The 18,603-nt window shown below is 42.5% G+C and overlaps 1 protein-coding gene across 9 annotated transcripts in view; it reads left to right on the top strand.

Moving 5' to 3' along the window:
* The window catches only part of MID1 (midline 1), a 717,600-nt gene that overhangs the window by 602,335 nt on the left and 96,662 nt on the right, over window positions 1–18,603 (top strand). For all 9 annotated transcript variants that reach the window (XM_063955554.1, XM_063955560.1, XM_063955550.1 and 6 more), the window contains 2 exons: window positions 4,993–5,120; window positions 6,427–6,570. In XM_063955554.1, the coding sequence (XP_063811624.1) occupies window positions 4,993–5,120; window positions 6,427–6,570 (272 nt within the window). The remainder of the gene's footprint in view (window positions 1–4,992; window positions 5,121–6,426; window positions 6,571–18,603) is intronic.

Genomic DNA, 18,603 nt, shown 5'->3' with positions numbered 1-18,603 from the left:
GTGACTTAGGGTAAAAAACGGTGGATTTTCCAGCAGTTGCCCTGGCCACCAGGTCCCATGGACCGACCCCAAATAACTCCTCCCCTTTATACGGCAATACATCTTTGTGCCGTTTGGAATCTGCATCACCTGACCACTGTCGTGTCCATAAACATCTTCTTGCAGATATGGACATCGCATTTACTCTTGATGCCAGAGTGCAAATATCCCTCTGCGCATCTCGCATATATAGAAATGCATCCTTTAAATGCTCTATAGTCAATAAAATACTGTCCCTGTCAAAGGTATCAATATTTTTAGTCAGGGAATCCGACCAAGCCACCTCAGCTCTGCACATCCAGGCTGAGGCGATCGCTGGTCGCAGTATAACACCAGCATGTGTGTGTATACTTTTTAGGATATTTTTCAGCCTCCTATCAGCTGGCTCCTTAAGTACGGCCCTATCCGTAGATGGTACCGCCACTTGTTCTGATAAGCGTGTGAGCGCCTTATCCACCCTGAGGGGTGTTTCCCACCGCGCCTTAACTTCTGGCGGGAAAGGGTATACCGCCAATAATTTTCTATCGGGGGAAACCCACGCATCATCACACACTTCATTTAATTTATCTGATTCAGGAAAAACTACAGGTAGTTTTTTCACCTCACACATAATACCCTTTTTTGTGGTACTTGGAGTATCAGAAATATGTAACACCTCCTTCATTGCCCTTAACGTGTGGCCCTAAAAGAAAATACGTTTGTTTCTTCACCGTCGACACTGAAATCAGTGTCCGTGTCTGGGTCTGTGTCGACCGACTGAGGTAAATGGGCATTTTACAGCTCCTGACGGTGTTTGAGACGCCTGGACAGATACTAATTTGTTCGCCGGCCCTCTCATGTCGTCAACCGGCTTGCAGCGTGTTGACATTGTCACGTAATTTCCATAAATAAGCCATCCATTCCGGTGTCGACTCCCTAGAGAGTGACATCACCATTACAGGCAATTTGCTCCGCCTCCTCACCAATATTTTCCTCATACATGTCGACACACACGTACCGACATACAGCACACACATAGGGAATGCTCTGATAGAGGACAGGACCCACTAGCCCTTTGGGGAGACAGAGGGAGAGTTTGCCAGCACACACCAAAGCGCTATAATTATATAGGGACAACCTTTATATAAGTGTTCCTCCCTTATAGCATTTTAATATATATACATATCGCCAAATCAGTGCCCCCCCTCTCTGTTTTAACCCTGTTTCTGTAGTGCAGTGCAGGGGAGAGCATGGGAGCCTTCCCACCAGCCTTTCTGTGAGGGAAAATGGCGCTGTGTGCTGAGGAGAATAGGCCCCGCCCGCTTTTCGGCGGGCTTCTTCTCCGGAGTTTTAGATATCTGGCAGGGGTTAAATACATCCATATAGCCTCAAGGGCTATATGTGATGTATTTTTCGCCATACAGGTATTATACATTGCTGCCCAGGGCGCCCCCCCCCCCAGCGCCCTGCACCCTCCGTGACCGCTGTGTGAAGTGTGCTGACAACAATGGCGCACAGCTGCAGTGCTGTGCGCTACCTGATGAAGACTGAGAGTCTTCTGCCGCCTGGTTCCGGACCTCTTCATCTTCAGCGTCTGCAAGGGGGGTCGGCGGCGCGGCTCCGGGACGAACCCCAGGGCGAGCCCTGTGTTCCGACTCCCTCTGGAGCTATGTCCAGTAGCCTAAGAATCCAATCCATCCTGCACGCAGGTGAGTTGAAAATCTCTCCCCTAAGTCCCTCGATGCAGTGAGCCTGTTGCCAGCAGGACTCACTGAAAATAAAGAACCTAAAAACTTTTTCTAAGTAACTCTTTAAGAGAGCCACCTAGATTGCACCCTTCTCGGCCGGGCACAAAAACCTAACTGAGGCTTGGAGGAGGGTCATAGGGGGAGGAGCCAGTACACACCATGTGATCCTAAAAGCTTGCTTTTGTGCCCTGTCTCCTGCGGAGCCGCTATTCCCCATGGTCCTGACGGAGTCCCCAGCATCCACTAGGACGTTAGAGAAAGATAGATAGGTATACACACACACACACACACACACACATATACCACACGGTCAAAAATGTGTGTCCACTTCTTCGAATTTTGTCTTTGCCCATTTTAGCCACATTCATTACTAACAGGTACATAAACAGAAGTATACAGCCGCGCAATCTCCATAGTCAAACATTAGCAGTAAGATCATACAAAAGAGCTCCGTGACTGTCAGTATGACACTGTCCAAGGATGCCACCTTTCCAACGAGACAGTTCATTATATATCTACTGTGCAAGAGCTATCCCAATCAAGTGTAAGTGGAAATGTCTAGACACAACAACAGCTTATCCATGCAACAGTAAGTTACACAAGCTCACAGAGCAGGACCATCAAATATTGAAGGGTGTATATACTCTGTTGCAACACTTTCTGCCAAGTTTCAGGCTGCCTCTGGGTGCAGCTTCAGCACAAGAACTGTTCTTTGGGACCTTCATGGAGTGAGGTTTTCATGGCCACACATGGGGGTCATTCATACGTGGACGCAGCCTGCGCGTTTGCACGCAGCGGCGGCATTCAGGGGGTTTGCACATGCGCATCATCCTGGAAGGATGCGGCTATAAGGTGATTGATAGTGACGGGTGCTCAGGGGCAGCGTTTTGACATTGCGGAGGCGTGGTGGGAGCATTTTTTTTTTTAGCAGCTGCGTGTGACGTCACGCTGTTGGCATATCTGCATATATCTGTGACATTTCGGACTTTGTGTTTGCTAGCTAAGGGTCTTTTTTGGGATTTTTTTTTCCAGAAACTGGAGTACTTTGCCTAAAATAAACTAAATTACATTTAAAAATTACCCAAGTCTTTCTTTCCACTGCCACAGGAATTAGACTTCTGTAATTTTTTGTGGAGTCCTCCCAGAGACAATGGGGGTTCTTAAGGTTTTGTTAGCAAACTAAATGGGTAATGGGTAAAACCATGTTGCTCTGCAGGGAAGGGGGGGGGGGGGGGCAGATGTAACATGTGCAGAGATATTTAGATTTGGGTGGGTTATATTGTTTTTGTGCATGGTGAATACTGGCTGCTTTATTTTTACACTGCAATTTAAATTTTAGTTTGACCACACCCCACTCAAGTCTAAATCTCTCTGCACATGTTACATCTGCCCCACCTGCAGTTTAAAACACATAAACAAAATCATATAATATATGCACAAATAAAGCCCTGTAGAAGAGGTCAGGTAGTGCTGGAGGAATTTATCATCCGCCTGTATTTTCATTAGCTCTTAGGTACTCACAAATGGTACATGTGAGATACTGACAATATATCTGCATATCCGTGCAGCCTGCCTCAGTCACAGTTACATAAGCATGTGTTTAATGTACTCCATCTGCCTATGCATGCTCCTTCCATTCTCCATTTAGGCTCTCCAAGTATTAGAAGGTCCAAGTGCTTTTTTTTATTGTGATCATATGTAGTACAAATTAGCATCTTTTGCGCTAAGCATTTGTGTGAATGTCCAACACCATCTGAGCCAAAGACAGATCTACACATTTAGAGGAGACAGTTTAACAATGAATATGTACTCCCCCCTTTCTTTCCCTGTCTCCTCCCATTTAGTTGTCTGTAATCCTCTGTACTTTTACAATGCAAATATAATGAAAATGAAAACAGTAGATATGGGTACATCATTCCTCAGTATTAAAATACACATTTCACAGCTCATCCTGCAGTGGATTCAAACTCCAAACTACATGTACCCTAGTCAGATAGTTAACAAATGGACTTTTCATAATTATCTAGTGTGTGTTTGTACTGAGTTAATAATTACCTTCAGTTGTCTGTATTGGCTCAAACTCCAGACTTCATATAGCACCTTTAACACATGAGCTTTTTGCTAAAATACAGAAAAGCTAGTACAGGTTGAGTATCCCATATCCAAATATTCCAAAATACGGAATATTCCGAAATACGGAATTTTTTGAGTGAGAGTGAGATAGTGAAACCTTTGTTTTCTGATGGCTCAATATACACAAACTTTGTTTAATACACAAAGTTATTAAAAATATTGGCTAAAATTACCTTCAGGCTGTGTGTATAAGGTGTAAATGAAACATACAGTATATGCATTCTGTGCTTAGACTTGGTTCTCATCGCCATGATATCTCATTATGGTATGCAATTATTCCAAAATACAGAATAATCCGATATCCAAAATACTTCTGGTCCCAAGCATTTTGGATAAGGGATACTCAACCTGTAATTCCAACTCTGTATAAACCAGTAGTTGAAATTGCAATGCTAGTACAAAGTAGCAAAGACTCACATGTTAAGTGTTTGAGGTCTGGTGTTTAAGTCCCCTGCATAGAGGCCTATATGTTGCATATTTTACACTGAAAATTATAATTAAAATTAACATATATATGAAAGATAGCTCCCCATTCTCTACTAAATGACAAGTTTGCTTGTCCTATCTTTTGGCTAAGTCTCAGAAACTATACACATGACAGCAGAGGTCAGTTTCCAAGGTATGTATCATATGGAATAATATATCTATTGCTGATCTTGTCACATAGACTTGTTATATGGCCTATACAGATCCGGAACGCAGTAATTATGGTCTATCAATAATTAGGTTGTTTGCATGCTAGAAACTATTTCTGCAGGATAAGTTAAAAATATACCTGGTATTTTGCCATCTGGCACATTGCTGTGTAGATAAATTAGAAGTACAGATGTTTCATGCTGTGACTTCGATAGCAGATTAATAGCAACGTTAAATCTAAATTTACAAGTGCGGTGTGCTGGGAGAAACCTGTACAATATAAATTGCATACAGGGTTTTCCCCCTTGTTTTCACCTTATATAAGTCTCCTGACCCCAATTTACAGGCAGGAGGATGTACAGAAGTGTTTCCTGTAGTGATGGAAAAATTACCTCATGTTGTATACTTGTAAGATCTTCAGCCTCTATTAAAATATAACTTTGTTTTCTTATCCTAGAGTTTCAATGGCAACGGCCTCTTCCCAAGTGCTGATCCCAGAGATTAACCTGAACGACACATTTGACACTTTTGCTTTAGATTTTTCCAGAGAGAAGAAGATGTTAGAATGTCTTGATTATCTAACAGGTAAATTGACGGTCAACCGTGCATAATCTAATTATTGAAACGATGAGAGCAATCATGATGCACATCACCAGGTCTCACTGTATCACAGTAACATGACTGGAGATTTTGGGTACTGTACGAGAGCATTTAGATGAGTGGATTTATATTATATGTGTTGCTACAATACATTTAAGCAGCACACTAATGACAATACTAGACTAATGGCAATAACACTTATCAAGAGTTAACATTTTCTGATTCAAGAGCAATGAAAATGGTGGTTATTATAGCCATGCCCAGCCTTTTTATTTTATTTCTATTTATTTGTCTCTTTTCCTGCTTACTTCTACAGTACGTATAGTTTTATATGCACATTGGATAGAAGAGACAGATTCAGCAATTGTTCTGTTAGTTTAATGAAAGTTCACATTTGAATCTTTTAATGTTTGAATCTTGCCATTTTTTATGTTATCCTTTTATTCCTAGTTAATTTATAAGGAATTTTACATGCCTCCCTCCCCTAAATCGCCTTCTATAAAGTCTTAGAGTTTTTCTATTCAGGCTAGGTGATGGTATAATGGCCCTCATTCCGAGTTGGTCGCTAGCTGCCGTTATTCGCTGCGTAGCGATCATTGTAAAAAAAGGGGTTTTCAAGGTACAAGTAAAGAAGAAATGTTTTGAAGTATCATTTAGTTCTACATATATTTTGATGAATATTGATTTCAATTATTTACTTTATTTACATTTATTTAAATAGCATTTGCATACTCTGCAACCTTTTACAATCAGGAAAATACACAGTAATACAAAAAGACTGGATATGAACAAATAGTCCTAGAACAGTTACATGAATGTTATATTTGACAAGTAAGGTCCTCAACCCTATTGTCTATAATAGGTTGTGGGAATTGATTTACTATGTTCAAGTAGGCTGTTATTAGTTCCTTAACTTCCAGAGGAAACAGAAGTGCTTGACCCAGGCACCAGCTGTGTGGGGGCACCCAGGGGTATGCTGAGATGGTGAGGAAACAGTCTAGAGAGACTAATGTTTGAGAGGGAGTGCACACCTATTTACACCAGCTGCATTGTGTGTTCCTGTACTTCTCTACAATGTGCTACACCCTCCAGCTGGTAATCAACGGAATGGGTGGTTTGCCACAGGTGAGAGAGCTTGAGTTCCGCTACTGGCTTTTAGACTGAATCTTAAAGCTTCTATTCCATTGCCCTTCACTGCAAATCTTAAAGTTAAATACAGCATAGAAACTTTGCTCAAAGTCTTTCAACTTACAGTTTTACCTTACCATTAATATGTCAATGTTCCTTACAGCTCCCAATCCCCCTGTGATTAGAGAAGAACTCTGTACAGCATCTTATGACACAATTACTGTTCATTGGACGTCTGATGATGAATTCAGTGTTGTTTCTTACGAGCTTCAGTATACCATCTTCACTGGACAAGCCAATGTAGTCAGTAAGTGTATTTATATTACCCTATAGTTATGGCTAGATTTGCGTTCTATAGATCGTAGACCCTTACACAAAACATTTCTATATATTGTTCATTAACAATGTTATTGGGAAGGGATTACAAGCAAAATATTCAATCAAAATATATTCAATGATCGAACAAGCTATAGAGATCATAGGATAAGTGCAAGACACGGTTAATACTTTTCATGATTTTGCCAATATTTATTTTATTTATTACTTTAAAAACCAAGCCAAAGACTAATTGCTTAATTATTGAATAATAAATGAAACTGGTGTAGACACGCACTCCTGATATTCTAAGTATGTGTTAATAAGATTTTCTTGTTGGGATGTGCTAATTGCCATGCTTTGAGGATTGCACAGTAGGCGGCTGTCACCCACCACTCTCCACTTTAATAACCGCTCTGTATATCATCTTTGAATAAAAGATAATTAATGAGATGGAAGGATAATTAAATGGAAGTTGACATTTCTGAAACAGGCGTTAAAACAAATAGGCGGTACAATCAAATAACTACATTTGTAAAATAATTCCATGATTTCTGTGTGTTTTAATATTCTCATCGGTGAGTTATAACCCTTAACAGGATTTAAACCAATTTTTATTGATTGTGTTAATGTTTTATGTATTTTCCATAGTAACTTATAATACAGATAAATAAGATGACCACTGTATATCCCCTACAATTGGAGAACTAGAAGACGGTTGTTAAGTTGGGTGCACAAAGTAAATTTGTTGAATAGATTGGTATGATAAAACGTAGCTTTTATTGCTTATTTTAATATAAAGATGGTCCTTTTAACTAGGGTACATACAGCAAAATATAGTGGTTAAAATATAAGACATACAGACAAATAAGTGAAAAAGATTGAAATAGTGTGAAAAAGATTCTTAAAAAGAGGCAACACCACAATAACTCCTGCAGTTGTAAATTTTCCTTAAGAGGTTATTCTAATAATCCTTGTATGGCTACTTCGACCAATGTAATCTTTAACCTCTAATGTATTTTAGTCCTTATATTGATATAGGTATCTATCTGGGTTCAGCAGTTATATATAAGAACGGCATAACTTAGCACAAGATACGAAGATAACACTCTATTACAGCGGTGGCCAACCTGTGGCTCTTGAGCCGCATGTGGCTCTTTCTTTATTCAAATGTGGCTCCCAACACTCTAAATCATGTGACCACAACAGATACAGAAACTGCTGCACTCCAGCCAGACACACAGCAGCACTACAGGGACTGAAAACTGAAGGAGTCAGATACTAGAGGTGAGACACCCACAAGCAAACAGAGGTTAGGTACTGCTGCAATGGCACGAGTTGATGGGGGGGGGCTGTAGTGATACATGAGGGTGGGCTAGAATGATACATGGCAGAGCTGGCTGGAGAGACACAGGAGGGTCCTGGCAGGAGTGACGTGGGAGGGTGCTGGAAGTAGTGACACATGGGAGATATGGCTGGAGTGACATAGGAGGGTGGTAGCAGGAGTGACACATGGGAGAGCTGGCTGGAGTGACACAGCAGGGTCTTGGCAGTAGTGACACATGGGAGAGCTGGCTGGTGTGACATAGGAGGGTGCTAGCAGGAGTGACACATGGGAGATATGGCTGGAGTGACATAGGAGGGTGGTAGCTGGAGTGACACATGGGAGAGCTGGCTGGTTTGACACAGCAGGGTCTTGGCAGCAGTGACACATGGGGGAGCTGGCTGGTGTGACACAGCAGGGTCTTGGCAGGAGTGACACATGGGAGAGCTGGCTGGTGTGACACAGCAGGGTCTTGGCAGTAGTGACACATGGGAGAGCTGGCTGGAGTGACACAGCAGGGTCTTGGCAGTAGTGACACATGGGAAAGCTGGCTGGAGTGACACAGCAGGGTCTTGGCAGTAGTGACACATGGGAGAGCTGGCTGGAGTGACACGGGGGAGCTGGCTGGAGTGACATAGGAGGGTGCTAGCAGGAGTGACACATGGGAGATATGGCTGGTGTGACATAGGAGGGTGGTAGCTGGAGTGACACATGGGAGAGCTGGCTGGTTTGACACAGCAGGGTCTTGGCAGCAGTGACACATGGGAGAGCTGGCTAGAGTGACACAGCAGGGTCTTGGCAGTAGTGACACATGGGAGACCTTTCTGGAGTGACACAGCAGGGTCTTGGTAGTAGTGACACATGGGAGAGCTGGCTGGAGTGACACGGGGGAGCTGGCTGGAGTGACATAGGAGGGTGCTAGCAGGAGTGACACATGGGGGAGCTGGCTGGAGTGACAGGAGGGTGTTGGCTGGAGTGACACATGGGGGAGCTGGCTGGAGTGACAGGAGGGTGTTGGCTGGAGTAACACATGGGGGAGCTGAAGTTTATTATGTGAATCTGGCTTTTTCAATTATTTTTTGCGAAACTGGCTTTTTCAATGGATCTGGCTTTAAAAAATGTATTTTATGTTGTTCTGGCTTTTTCAATGTATTTTATACCAGGGGTGTGGTCTAGCAGGCACAAGGCCACATTCCATTTTTGCATGCATGCCATCGGCTCGATGCCGGCTCTTTCACGTACCTAACAAGGTTTTTTGGCTCTTTGTCACTGACTGGTTGGCCACCCCTGCTCTATTACTATCAAGCTACCGCTGATCCAATGTGTAGCTGTATGCTGTGTAAATATTAATATTTCACTATTGAGCACATAGACTGCTATTATTAGAGACATAGCAGTCAGGATAGGAACAGCATATTGCCTATAAGAACGGCACAACTTAGCACAAGATACGACAGCCAATTGCAAGGGGAATACTCAGGGTTAAACCCACAATATAATCTATGACGGTGTCGACATTTATCCGTAGCTGACTGAGATAATTCCTTATTTTAGGCATATAAATGTGATATGCAAAGGCACATTATTCCATTGATCCCCTTCCACATAGTTTTGGTGCGTATAAGAGATATTGCATGAGTCATGATTTAAAGGTTACATCGTGGATCCTTTATTTCTATCTAGAAGTCACTTGCAACAATTGTTGCCTTTCCTTTCATTACAAGCACAAGGTTTAAGAGAAACATCTTCCTGGTACAATTTAACAGACAGTGCAGACTGCATCAGAATATCACTGAATATTAACAATACATGAAGGATAGCTTCAATATACTCATTTTTGAATTAATATAGAAGTGATATGCAATATCTGTACATAGGAACAATTCGCATATCCTGTGGGATTATTCTTGCTTGAAGTGGGCACAACCTTAGGTATTCATATTAATACCAATATCTTTACAATGAACTGTGTCAACTAAATGTCATAAATAGACACCTATGTGATTGACACAGTATAGGAGCAACAAGTGACTCCATGAAGCACATAAACTAATTTGTGCATTTTATTGGCTTATTAATTACTTCTGTGAATACCTATGATAATTCCAATATAAATATGACACACCTTCTATGTGGAATGAAAGATAATTTAAAGTACTATTGGGACTAATTATATTTACTGCAGATTTTGCACAGCAAGATAACTGCTGAACCCAGATAGATACCTATATCAATATAAGGACTAAAATACATTAGAGGTTAAAGATTACATTGGTCGAAGTAGCCATACAAGGATTATTAGAATAACCTCTTAAGGAAATATCCAGCTCGGATATCACACATTAAAAATTTACAACTGCAGGAGTTATTGTGGTGTTGCCTCTTTTTAAGAATCTTTTTCACACTATTTCAATCTTTTTCACTTATTTGTCTGTATGTCTTATATTTTAACCACTATATTTTGCTGTATGTGCCCTAGTTAAAAGGACCATCTTTATATTAAAATAAGCAATAAAAGCTACGTTTTATCATACCAATCTATTCAACAAATTTACTTTGTGCACCCAACTTAACAACCGTCTTCTAGTTCTCAAATTGTATTGTTTCACAGCTTGGTTATAATAGGGTCGCACCCCCAGAGAGGTATAAGGTCTAATTTAGACACAAGAATATTGGGGATATTATAGTTTTTTCCATATACAAGAATTTGCCATAATTTTACAAGAGTGCAGATGTATCTCTCTCTTTCTGTTTCACTGTATATCCCCATCAGAACTAAAACACTCTTATTTGGTCCCCTGCACTTATCACATCCAAACAAGTTTTATTAGAGATGCACTCATTTGAGGTTTGGTTTATGTTCCAGACATAATTACCTCTATTACAGATTATTTTTTTATCTTTAAAATTAAGATCCTACCTCCACACCCCCAGAATCTTTAAAAAATAACATGATATTTGGACAAATTCTGAAAATGAATTCCCAATTTCTTTTTTCTATGCAAGTACATTTTATTTACATCTTTTAATGCAAAGACATAAAAAATAGCAACATACAATGACAATAGGAGGTAAATTTACTAAGGTAGAAGTTTTTTAGAACTGGTGATGTTGCCCATAGCAACCAATCAGATTCTATTATCTTCTAGAAGCATCTAGATACATGTTAAGTAGAATCTGATTGGTTGCTTTTGAACATCACCAGTTCTAAAAAACACTCCCACCTTAGTAAATTTACCCCTAGGTATCCAGTACATGCAAGCAAGAACAAAATACAGTAGATAAGACAGTTCATTTTGAACATAACTGTAAAGGTGTGTACATACGGTGAGATCCTTGCTATGTCCGATTTTGACTATGCGATTTCCCTTGAGCTCCCCCTGAGTACAGATAGCACAGATATCACAGATTTTGTCTATCTGTGCTTGAGATTTTGTCTGTGTGAGATTTTGACTAAGTGCCAATTTTGACTATACTTTGTACTAGAACTAGATAGTACACTAGCTAGTCAAGATTGACTTTCCTGCACAGTCTACCTAGCCTTATGATACCGACCCCACGGGAGCGCACATCGGGATCGAATCTGTATCGCAAGCTGCCTAACACCTTGAGATGTGCACTAACTTTTCATATGCTTTTAACTATATAATCTTACAGATTTATGTCACCATGTATACACACCTTAAGAGGTCCAAAACATTATGTTGTGACAACAGTGTCATTGAGCTATGACGAGAAGACGTGGATACAAGCAGTAAGCCACTGAGCATTAACAAACATGGTATATTAAGCAGAAATAGATGTAAAGTTCAACATAAAAGGAAAAGAATATAGAGATAACAGAGGAAGATAAATAATGTAGAGAAAGAAACAATCAAAGAAGGAGGGGGTGAAAAGGAAAGGAGGAGGAATCCACCAGGAGGTTCCAAGTAACTACAACACAGGTGTCAGACCACAAAAGAAGGTACATGATCTGTGATGTGCCGATAAGGGATTTATACCTATCAGATTCAAAGAATTCCAACCAACTTAACCACAATATCAAGTACTTCATGAATCCCCAATTTTTTTTTCCAAATACATTTATTGAAAGTTTTCAGTTTTTGTTTACAAACATCAACTAATAAAATTGTGATATAACACAGGTTACAGTCATCATTTTGTAATATTAGTCACTCACAGGGATAACTTTGGAGGAAAAAGTTATTATACATATCCCAAGTGTCAGAAAATTGCAGAGATTCCAATAAGACGAAACCTATGTTTGTTACAGATAGAAAAATACTAACTGGTATATAAACATAACATGTATAGACATAAAAAGACGATGGACAGGAAGGACTGGGAGGGCAGAACGGAAAAGGGAGAAGGCAAAGGGGGTAAGGGAGGGATGCATCTTTAATTTCTAATTAAAGATCAGAAAGATATCAAAGACTTATATGACCAAACTAAAGGGGGCATAATTCCTTATAAGTATTCCAATTTAAAGATCATAAATCTTTAAAATATGTTGTTGTGTCAGGGTATCCAGAGTATCAGTATAGGGACCCCACTTATATAGATATGTAAAACATTATGTTCTAAATCAGGTAAGGTGGACTGGCGATCACATTATAGAGTTTTAGTAGTCAAGTCTTAAGCTGTTCGAGTCTGGGAGAGGTGTTTAAAATCCAATGGTTAAGAATTAGTTTCTTTGCCAACGTAAGAAGTACATACATATAAAAGGGGGGTAATATGAGAACAAGTTGGAGCTAATGTTTCATCTAGAGGACTGTAGACGTAATATCGCAGCTGGTTCCATAGGGATATGTATGGAAAAGGAAGACTGTATATACCACGTGACTTTGTGCCAACATTTTTGAATCCTAGGCCAATGCCAAAAATTGTGCATCAACAGAGCATTAGGAGCTTTACATTGTGGGCAATGTCCAGATTCAGAGGAGACTAAATGTTACCTATGCCTTTGAGAAATATAGACTCTGTGAAGAAATTTTATATGAACTTCCTGAAGTTGCGAGGAGTGGAGAGCTTTGAGAATATGTGGCATGGAACCTAGTAAATCTTTGGGTATAATTGTCAAAGACCAGTCTGATTCCCAGGTTTTGAGAGTGTACTCCATAATGTACCTACTTTGCTTGGGAGGAGATCCCAATATAGCCACTGGGTTTTATAAGGTAACTTCTTCATTCTAGATAAAATAATTAAAAGTGGATCAGCTCTACTTTCAGAATTATCGATATAGGATAATGAGTGAATATAGTCACCTATTTGTAAGTACATAAAAAACTCTGACCTATGTACACCATACCTCTCCACTAGATTTTCAAAGGAAAAGAACACTCCTCCAGGATCGAACACATCCCTAATATCACATATTCCTTTTCTCCGCCATTGTGAGAATTTCATATTCCCTAGGGTTGAAGTGAAACCAGGATTTCCACCGAAAGGGATATTGGGAGAAGCTAGTGGGTTGCGGTTAAGTAATTCAGGCCCCCCCATGCTAGATAGGTATCCCAGAACAAAAGATTGTCTTTACAGTTAGGAGGGATGAGATGGCTGGGTGTATGAAGTAATGCTTTCAGATCATATGGATGTACCACTGCTTGCTCTAATTGATAATTCACATATGATGAGTACTCAGCCAGCCAATCTGAAATATATTGGAATGCCACTGCTCTTGAGAAGGTAAGTAAATCAGGAACTGCAAGTCCCCCTTCTTTCCGGTGTAATTTAAGTTTGGCTAGAGATATTCAGGGATTTTTATTGTTCCATAAAATTTTTGTAAAGAGACGGTCACATAGTAACAAATCGGATCTGGAAAGTTTTAAAGGTACCATTTGTAGGGCATAAGAGATCTTGGGGAAAATAATACTTTTTAATACCGCTACTCGTCCCAGAAGGAATAAAGGAAGCCCCATCCAGGAAGACAAAAGTTGGGAAATTTTAGCTATCACTGGGGTAAAATTTTCAGTATACAAAAGGGATAACTTGGCTGGAATATAAACTCCCAAATATTTAATTCTTGATGTATTGAAATTGAATTAGGATAAAGTCGGAGAGGATGTCATTGAGAGAGCTGTCGGCGTCAGTGGAAGGAGCTCTGACTTAGATGTGTTAACTCGATAACCCGCAAACTTCCCAAATTGTAGAATCGTGGACATAATTGCAGGAATTGAACTCTCAGGGTTTGACACGAAAAGCAACATGTCATCCGCAAAGAGAATAACGTTTAGTTCAATATCAAGAATCTTAACTCCCTTAAAGGATGCCTGTTGCCTTAACACTATAGCTAAAGGTTCAATTGCAATAGCGACTAGCAAGGCTGACAACAGGCTTACTGGATCAGAGAGATATCCATTGCATAATATATGGGAACTAGATGAGGAATATAGAGCTAGCAGCGTGCTGGTTAGGCCCTTCAGAAACCCAAATCTCTCTAGCGTGGTATATAAATGGTCCCAGCTGACAAGGTCAAAGGCTTTTTTAGCATCTAAAGATAACACAAACTGTGGGTCTCGGGTCCCTTCAGTTTCCAACCAGCATACTGCAGCAAGTACCTTTCGTATATTTCCTGAGGAATGCCTACCAGAGATAAACCCTGTTTGGTCCAGATGAACCAAAGAGGGGAGGAACGTTTATAATCTGTCTGCAATAATTTTAGTGAATAATTTTTCTCTAACGTCCTAAGTGGATGCTGGGGACTCCGTAAGGACCATGGGGAATAGCGGCTCCGCAGGAGACTGGGCACATCTAAAGAAAGCTTTAGGACTATCTGGTGTGCACTGGCTCCTCCCCCTATGACCCTCCTCCAAGCCTCAGTTAGATCTTTGTGCCCGAACGAGAAGGGTGCACACTAGGGGCTCTCCTGAGCTTCTTAGTGAAAGTTTTAGTTTAGGTTTTTTATTTTCAGTGAGACCTGCTGGCAACAGGCTCACTGCATCGAGGGACTAAGGGGAGAAGAAGCGAACTCACCTGCGTGCAGAGTGGATTGGGCTTCTTAGGCTACTGGACATTAGCTCCAGAGGGACGATCACAGGCCCAGCCATGGATGGGTCCCAGAGCCGCGCCGCCGGCCCCCTTACAGAGCCAGAAGACAGAAGAGGTCCGGAAAATCGGCGTCAGAAGACATCCTGTCTTCACCAAGCTACGCACAGCACTGCAGCTGTGCGCCATTGCTCCTCAGCACACTTCACACTTCGGTCACTGAGGGTGCAGGGCGCTAGGGGGGGGCGCCCTGAGCAGCAATAAAAACACCTTGGCTGGCGAAAATACATCACATATAGCCCCCAGGGCTATATGGATGAATTTTAACCCCTGCCAGAATCCATAAAAAAGCAGGAGAAAAGTCCGCGAAAAAGGGGCGGAGCCTATCTCCTCAGCACACTGGCGCCATTTTCCCTCACAGCTCCGTTGGAGGGAAGCTCCCCTGGCTCTCCCCTGCAGTCACTACACTACAGAAAGGGTTAAAAAAAGAGAGGGGGGCACTAATTAGGCGCAGTATTAACAATACAGCAGCTATAAGGGGAAAAACACTTATATAAGGTTATCCCTGTATATATATAGCGCTTTGGTGTGTGCTGGCAAACTCTCCCTCTGTCTCCCCAAAGGGCTAGTGGGGTCCTGTCCTCTATCAGAGCATTCCCTGTGTGTGTGCTGTATGTCGGTACGTTTGTGTCGACATGTATGAGGAGAAAAATGATGTGGAGACGGAGCAGATTGCCTGTAATAGTGATGTCACCCCCTAGGGGGTCAACACCTGAGTGGATGAACTGTTGGAAGGAATTACGTGACAGTGTCAGCTCTGTATAAAAGACAGTGGTTGACATGAGACAGCCGGCTACTCAGCTTGTGCCTGTCCAGACGTCTCATAGGCCGTCAGGGGCTCTAAAGCGCCCGTTACCTCAGATGGCAGATATAGACGCCGACACGGATACTGACTCCAGTGTCGACGGTGAAGAGACAAATGTGACTTCCAGTAGGGCCACACGTTACATGATTGAGGCAATGAAAAATGTTTTACACATTTCTGATAATACGAGTACCACCAAAAAGGGGTATTATGTTCGGTGAGGAAAAACTACCTGTAGTTTTCCTGAATCTGAGAAATTAAATGAGGTGTGTGATGATGCGTGGTTTTCCCCCGATAACAACTGATAATTTCTAAAATGTTATTAGCATTATATCCTTTCTCGCCAGAGGTTAGGGTGCGTTGGGAAACACCCCCTAGGGTGGATAAAGCGCTCACACGCTTGTAAGGGCTCTACCCTCTCCTGAGATGGCCGCCCTTAAGGATCCTGCTGATAGAAAGCAGGAGGGTATCCTAAAATGTATTTACACACATACTGGTGTTATACTGCGACCAGCAATCGCCTCAGCCTGGATGTGCAGTGCTGGGTTGGCGTGGTCGGATTCCCTGACTGAAAATATTGATACCCTAGATAGGGACAGTATATTTTTGCCTATAGAGCATTTAAAAGATGCATTTCTATATATGCGTGATGCACAGCGGAATATTTGCCGACTGGCATCAAGTCTAAGTGCGTTGTCCATTTCTACCAGTAGAGGGTTATGGACACGTCAGTGGTCAGGTGATGCGTATTCCAAAAGGCATTTGGAAGTATTGCCTTAATAAGGGGAGGAGTTATTTGGGGTCGGTCTTTCAGACCTGGTGGCCACGGCAACAGCTGGGAAATCCACGTTTGTACCCCAGGTCGCCTCTCAACATGAGAAGACGCCGTATTATCAGGCGCAGTCTTTTCGTGGACAAGCGGGCAAAATGTTCCTCATTTCTGCCCCGTGACAGAGGGAGAGGAAAAAGGCTGCAGAAATCAGCCAGTTCCCAGGAACAGAAATCCTCTCCCGCCTCTGCCAAGCCCTCAGTATGACGCTGGGGCTTTACAAGCAGAATCAGGCACGGTGGGAGGCCCGTCTCAATGAATTTCAGCGCGCAGTGGGCTCACTCGCAAGTAGACCCCTGGATCCTTCAGGTGATATCTCAGGGGTACAAATTAGAATTCGAGACGTCTCCCCCTCGCCGTTTTCCTAAAGTCGGCTTTACCGATGTCTCCTTCTGACAGGGAGACAGTTTTGGAAGCCATTCACAAGCTGTATTCCCAGCAGGTGATAATCAAGGTACCCCTCCTGCAACAGGGAACGGGGTATTATTCCACACTGTTGTGGTACCGAAGCCGGACGGCTCGGTGAGACCGATTCTAAATCTAAAATCTTTGAACACTTACATACAGAGGTTCAAATTCAAGATTGAGTCACTCAGAGCAGTGATTGCGAACCTGGAAGAAGGGGACTACATGATGTCTCGGGACATCAAGGATGCTTACCTTCATGTCAAAATTTACCCTTCTCACCAAGGGTACCTCAGGTTTATGGTACAGAACTGTCACTATCAGTTCAGACGCTGCCGTATGGATGGTCCACGGCACCCCGGGTCTTTACCAAGGTAATGGCCGAAATGATGATATTCCTTCGAAGGAAGGGAATTTTAGTTATCCCTTACTTGGACGATTCCCTGATAAGGGTAAGATCCAGGGAACAGTTGGAGGTCGGTGTAGCACTATCTCAGGTAGTGTTGCGGCAGCACGATTGGATTCTCAATATTCCAAAATCGCAGCTGGTTCCGACGACTTGTCTTCTGTTCCTAGGGATGATCCTGGACACAGTCCAGAAAAAGGTGTTTCTCCCGGAGGGGAAAGCCAGGGAGTTATCCGAGCTAGTCAGGAACCTCCTAAAACCGAGCCAAGTCTCAGTGCATCAATGCACAAGGGTTCTGGGTAAAATGGTGGCTTCCTACGAAGCAATCCCATTCGGCAGATTCCACGCAAGAACTTTCCAGTGGGACCTGCTGGACAAATGGTCCGGGTCGCATCTTCAGATGCATCAGCGGATAACCCTGTCACCAAGGACAAGGGTGTCCCTCCTGTGGTGGTTGCAGAGTGCTCATCTTCTAGAGGGCCGCAGATTCGGCATTCAGGACTGGGTCCTGGTGACCACGGATGCCAGCCTGCGAGGCTGGGGAGCAGTCACACAGGGAAGGAATATCCAGGGCTTATGGTCAAGCCTGGAGACATCACTTCACATAAATATCCTGAAGCTAAGGGCCATTTACAATGCTCTAAGCTTAGCAAGACCTCTGCTTCAAGGTCAGCCGGTGTTGATCCAGTCGGACAACATCACGGCAGTCACCCACGTAAACAGACAGGGTGGCACAAGAAGCAGGAGGGCAATGGCAGAAGCTGCAAGGATTCTTCGCTGGGCGGAAAATCATGTAATAGCACTGTCAGCAGTATTCATTCCGGGAGTGGACAACTGGGAAGCAGACTTCCTCAGCACGACCTCCACCCGGGAGAGTGGGGACTTCACCCAGAAGTCTTCCACATGATTATAAACCGTTGGGAAAATCTCGACAGGTATTGCGCCAGGTCAAGGGACCCTCAGGCAATAGCTGTAGACGCTCTGGTAACACCGTGGGTGTACCAGTCAGTGTATGTGTTCCCTCCTCTGCCTCTCATACCCAAGGTACTGAGATTGATAAGATGGAGAGGAGTAAGCACTATATTCGTGGCTCCGGATTGGCCAAGAAGGACTTGGTAACCGGAACTTCAAGAGATGCTCACGGAGGATCCGTGGCCTCTACCTCTAAGAAGGGACCTGCTCCAACAAGGACCCTGTCTGTTCCAAGACTTA

This window comes from Pseudophryne corroboree, chromosome 2 (genome assembly GCF_028390025.1).
Source record: "Pseudophryne corroboree isolate aPseCor3 chromosome 2, aPseCor3.hap2, whole genome shotgun sequence".
NCBI lineage: Eukaryota > Metazoa > Chordata > Amphibia > Anura > Myobatrachidae > Pseudophryne > Pseudophryne corroboree.
Note: the sequence above shows the minus strand (reverse complement) of the source record. Positions and strands in the feature narration are given on the sequence as shown.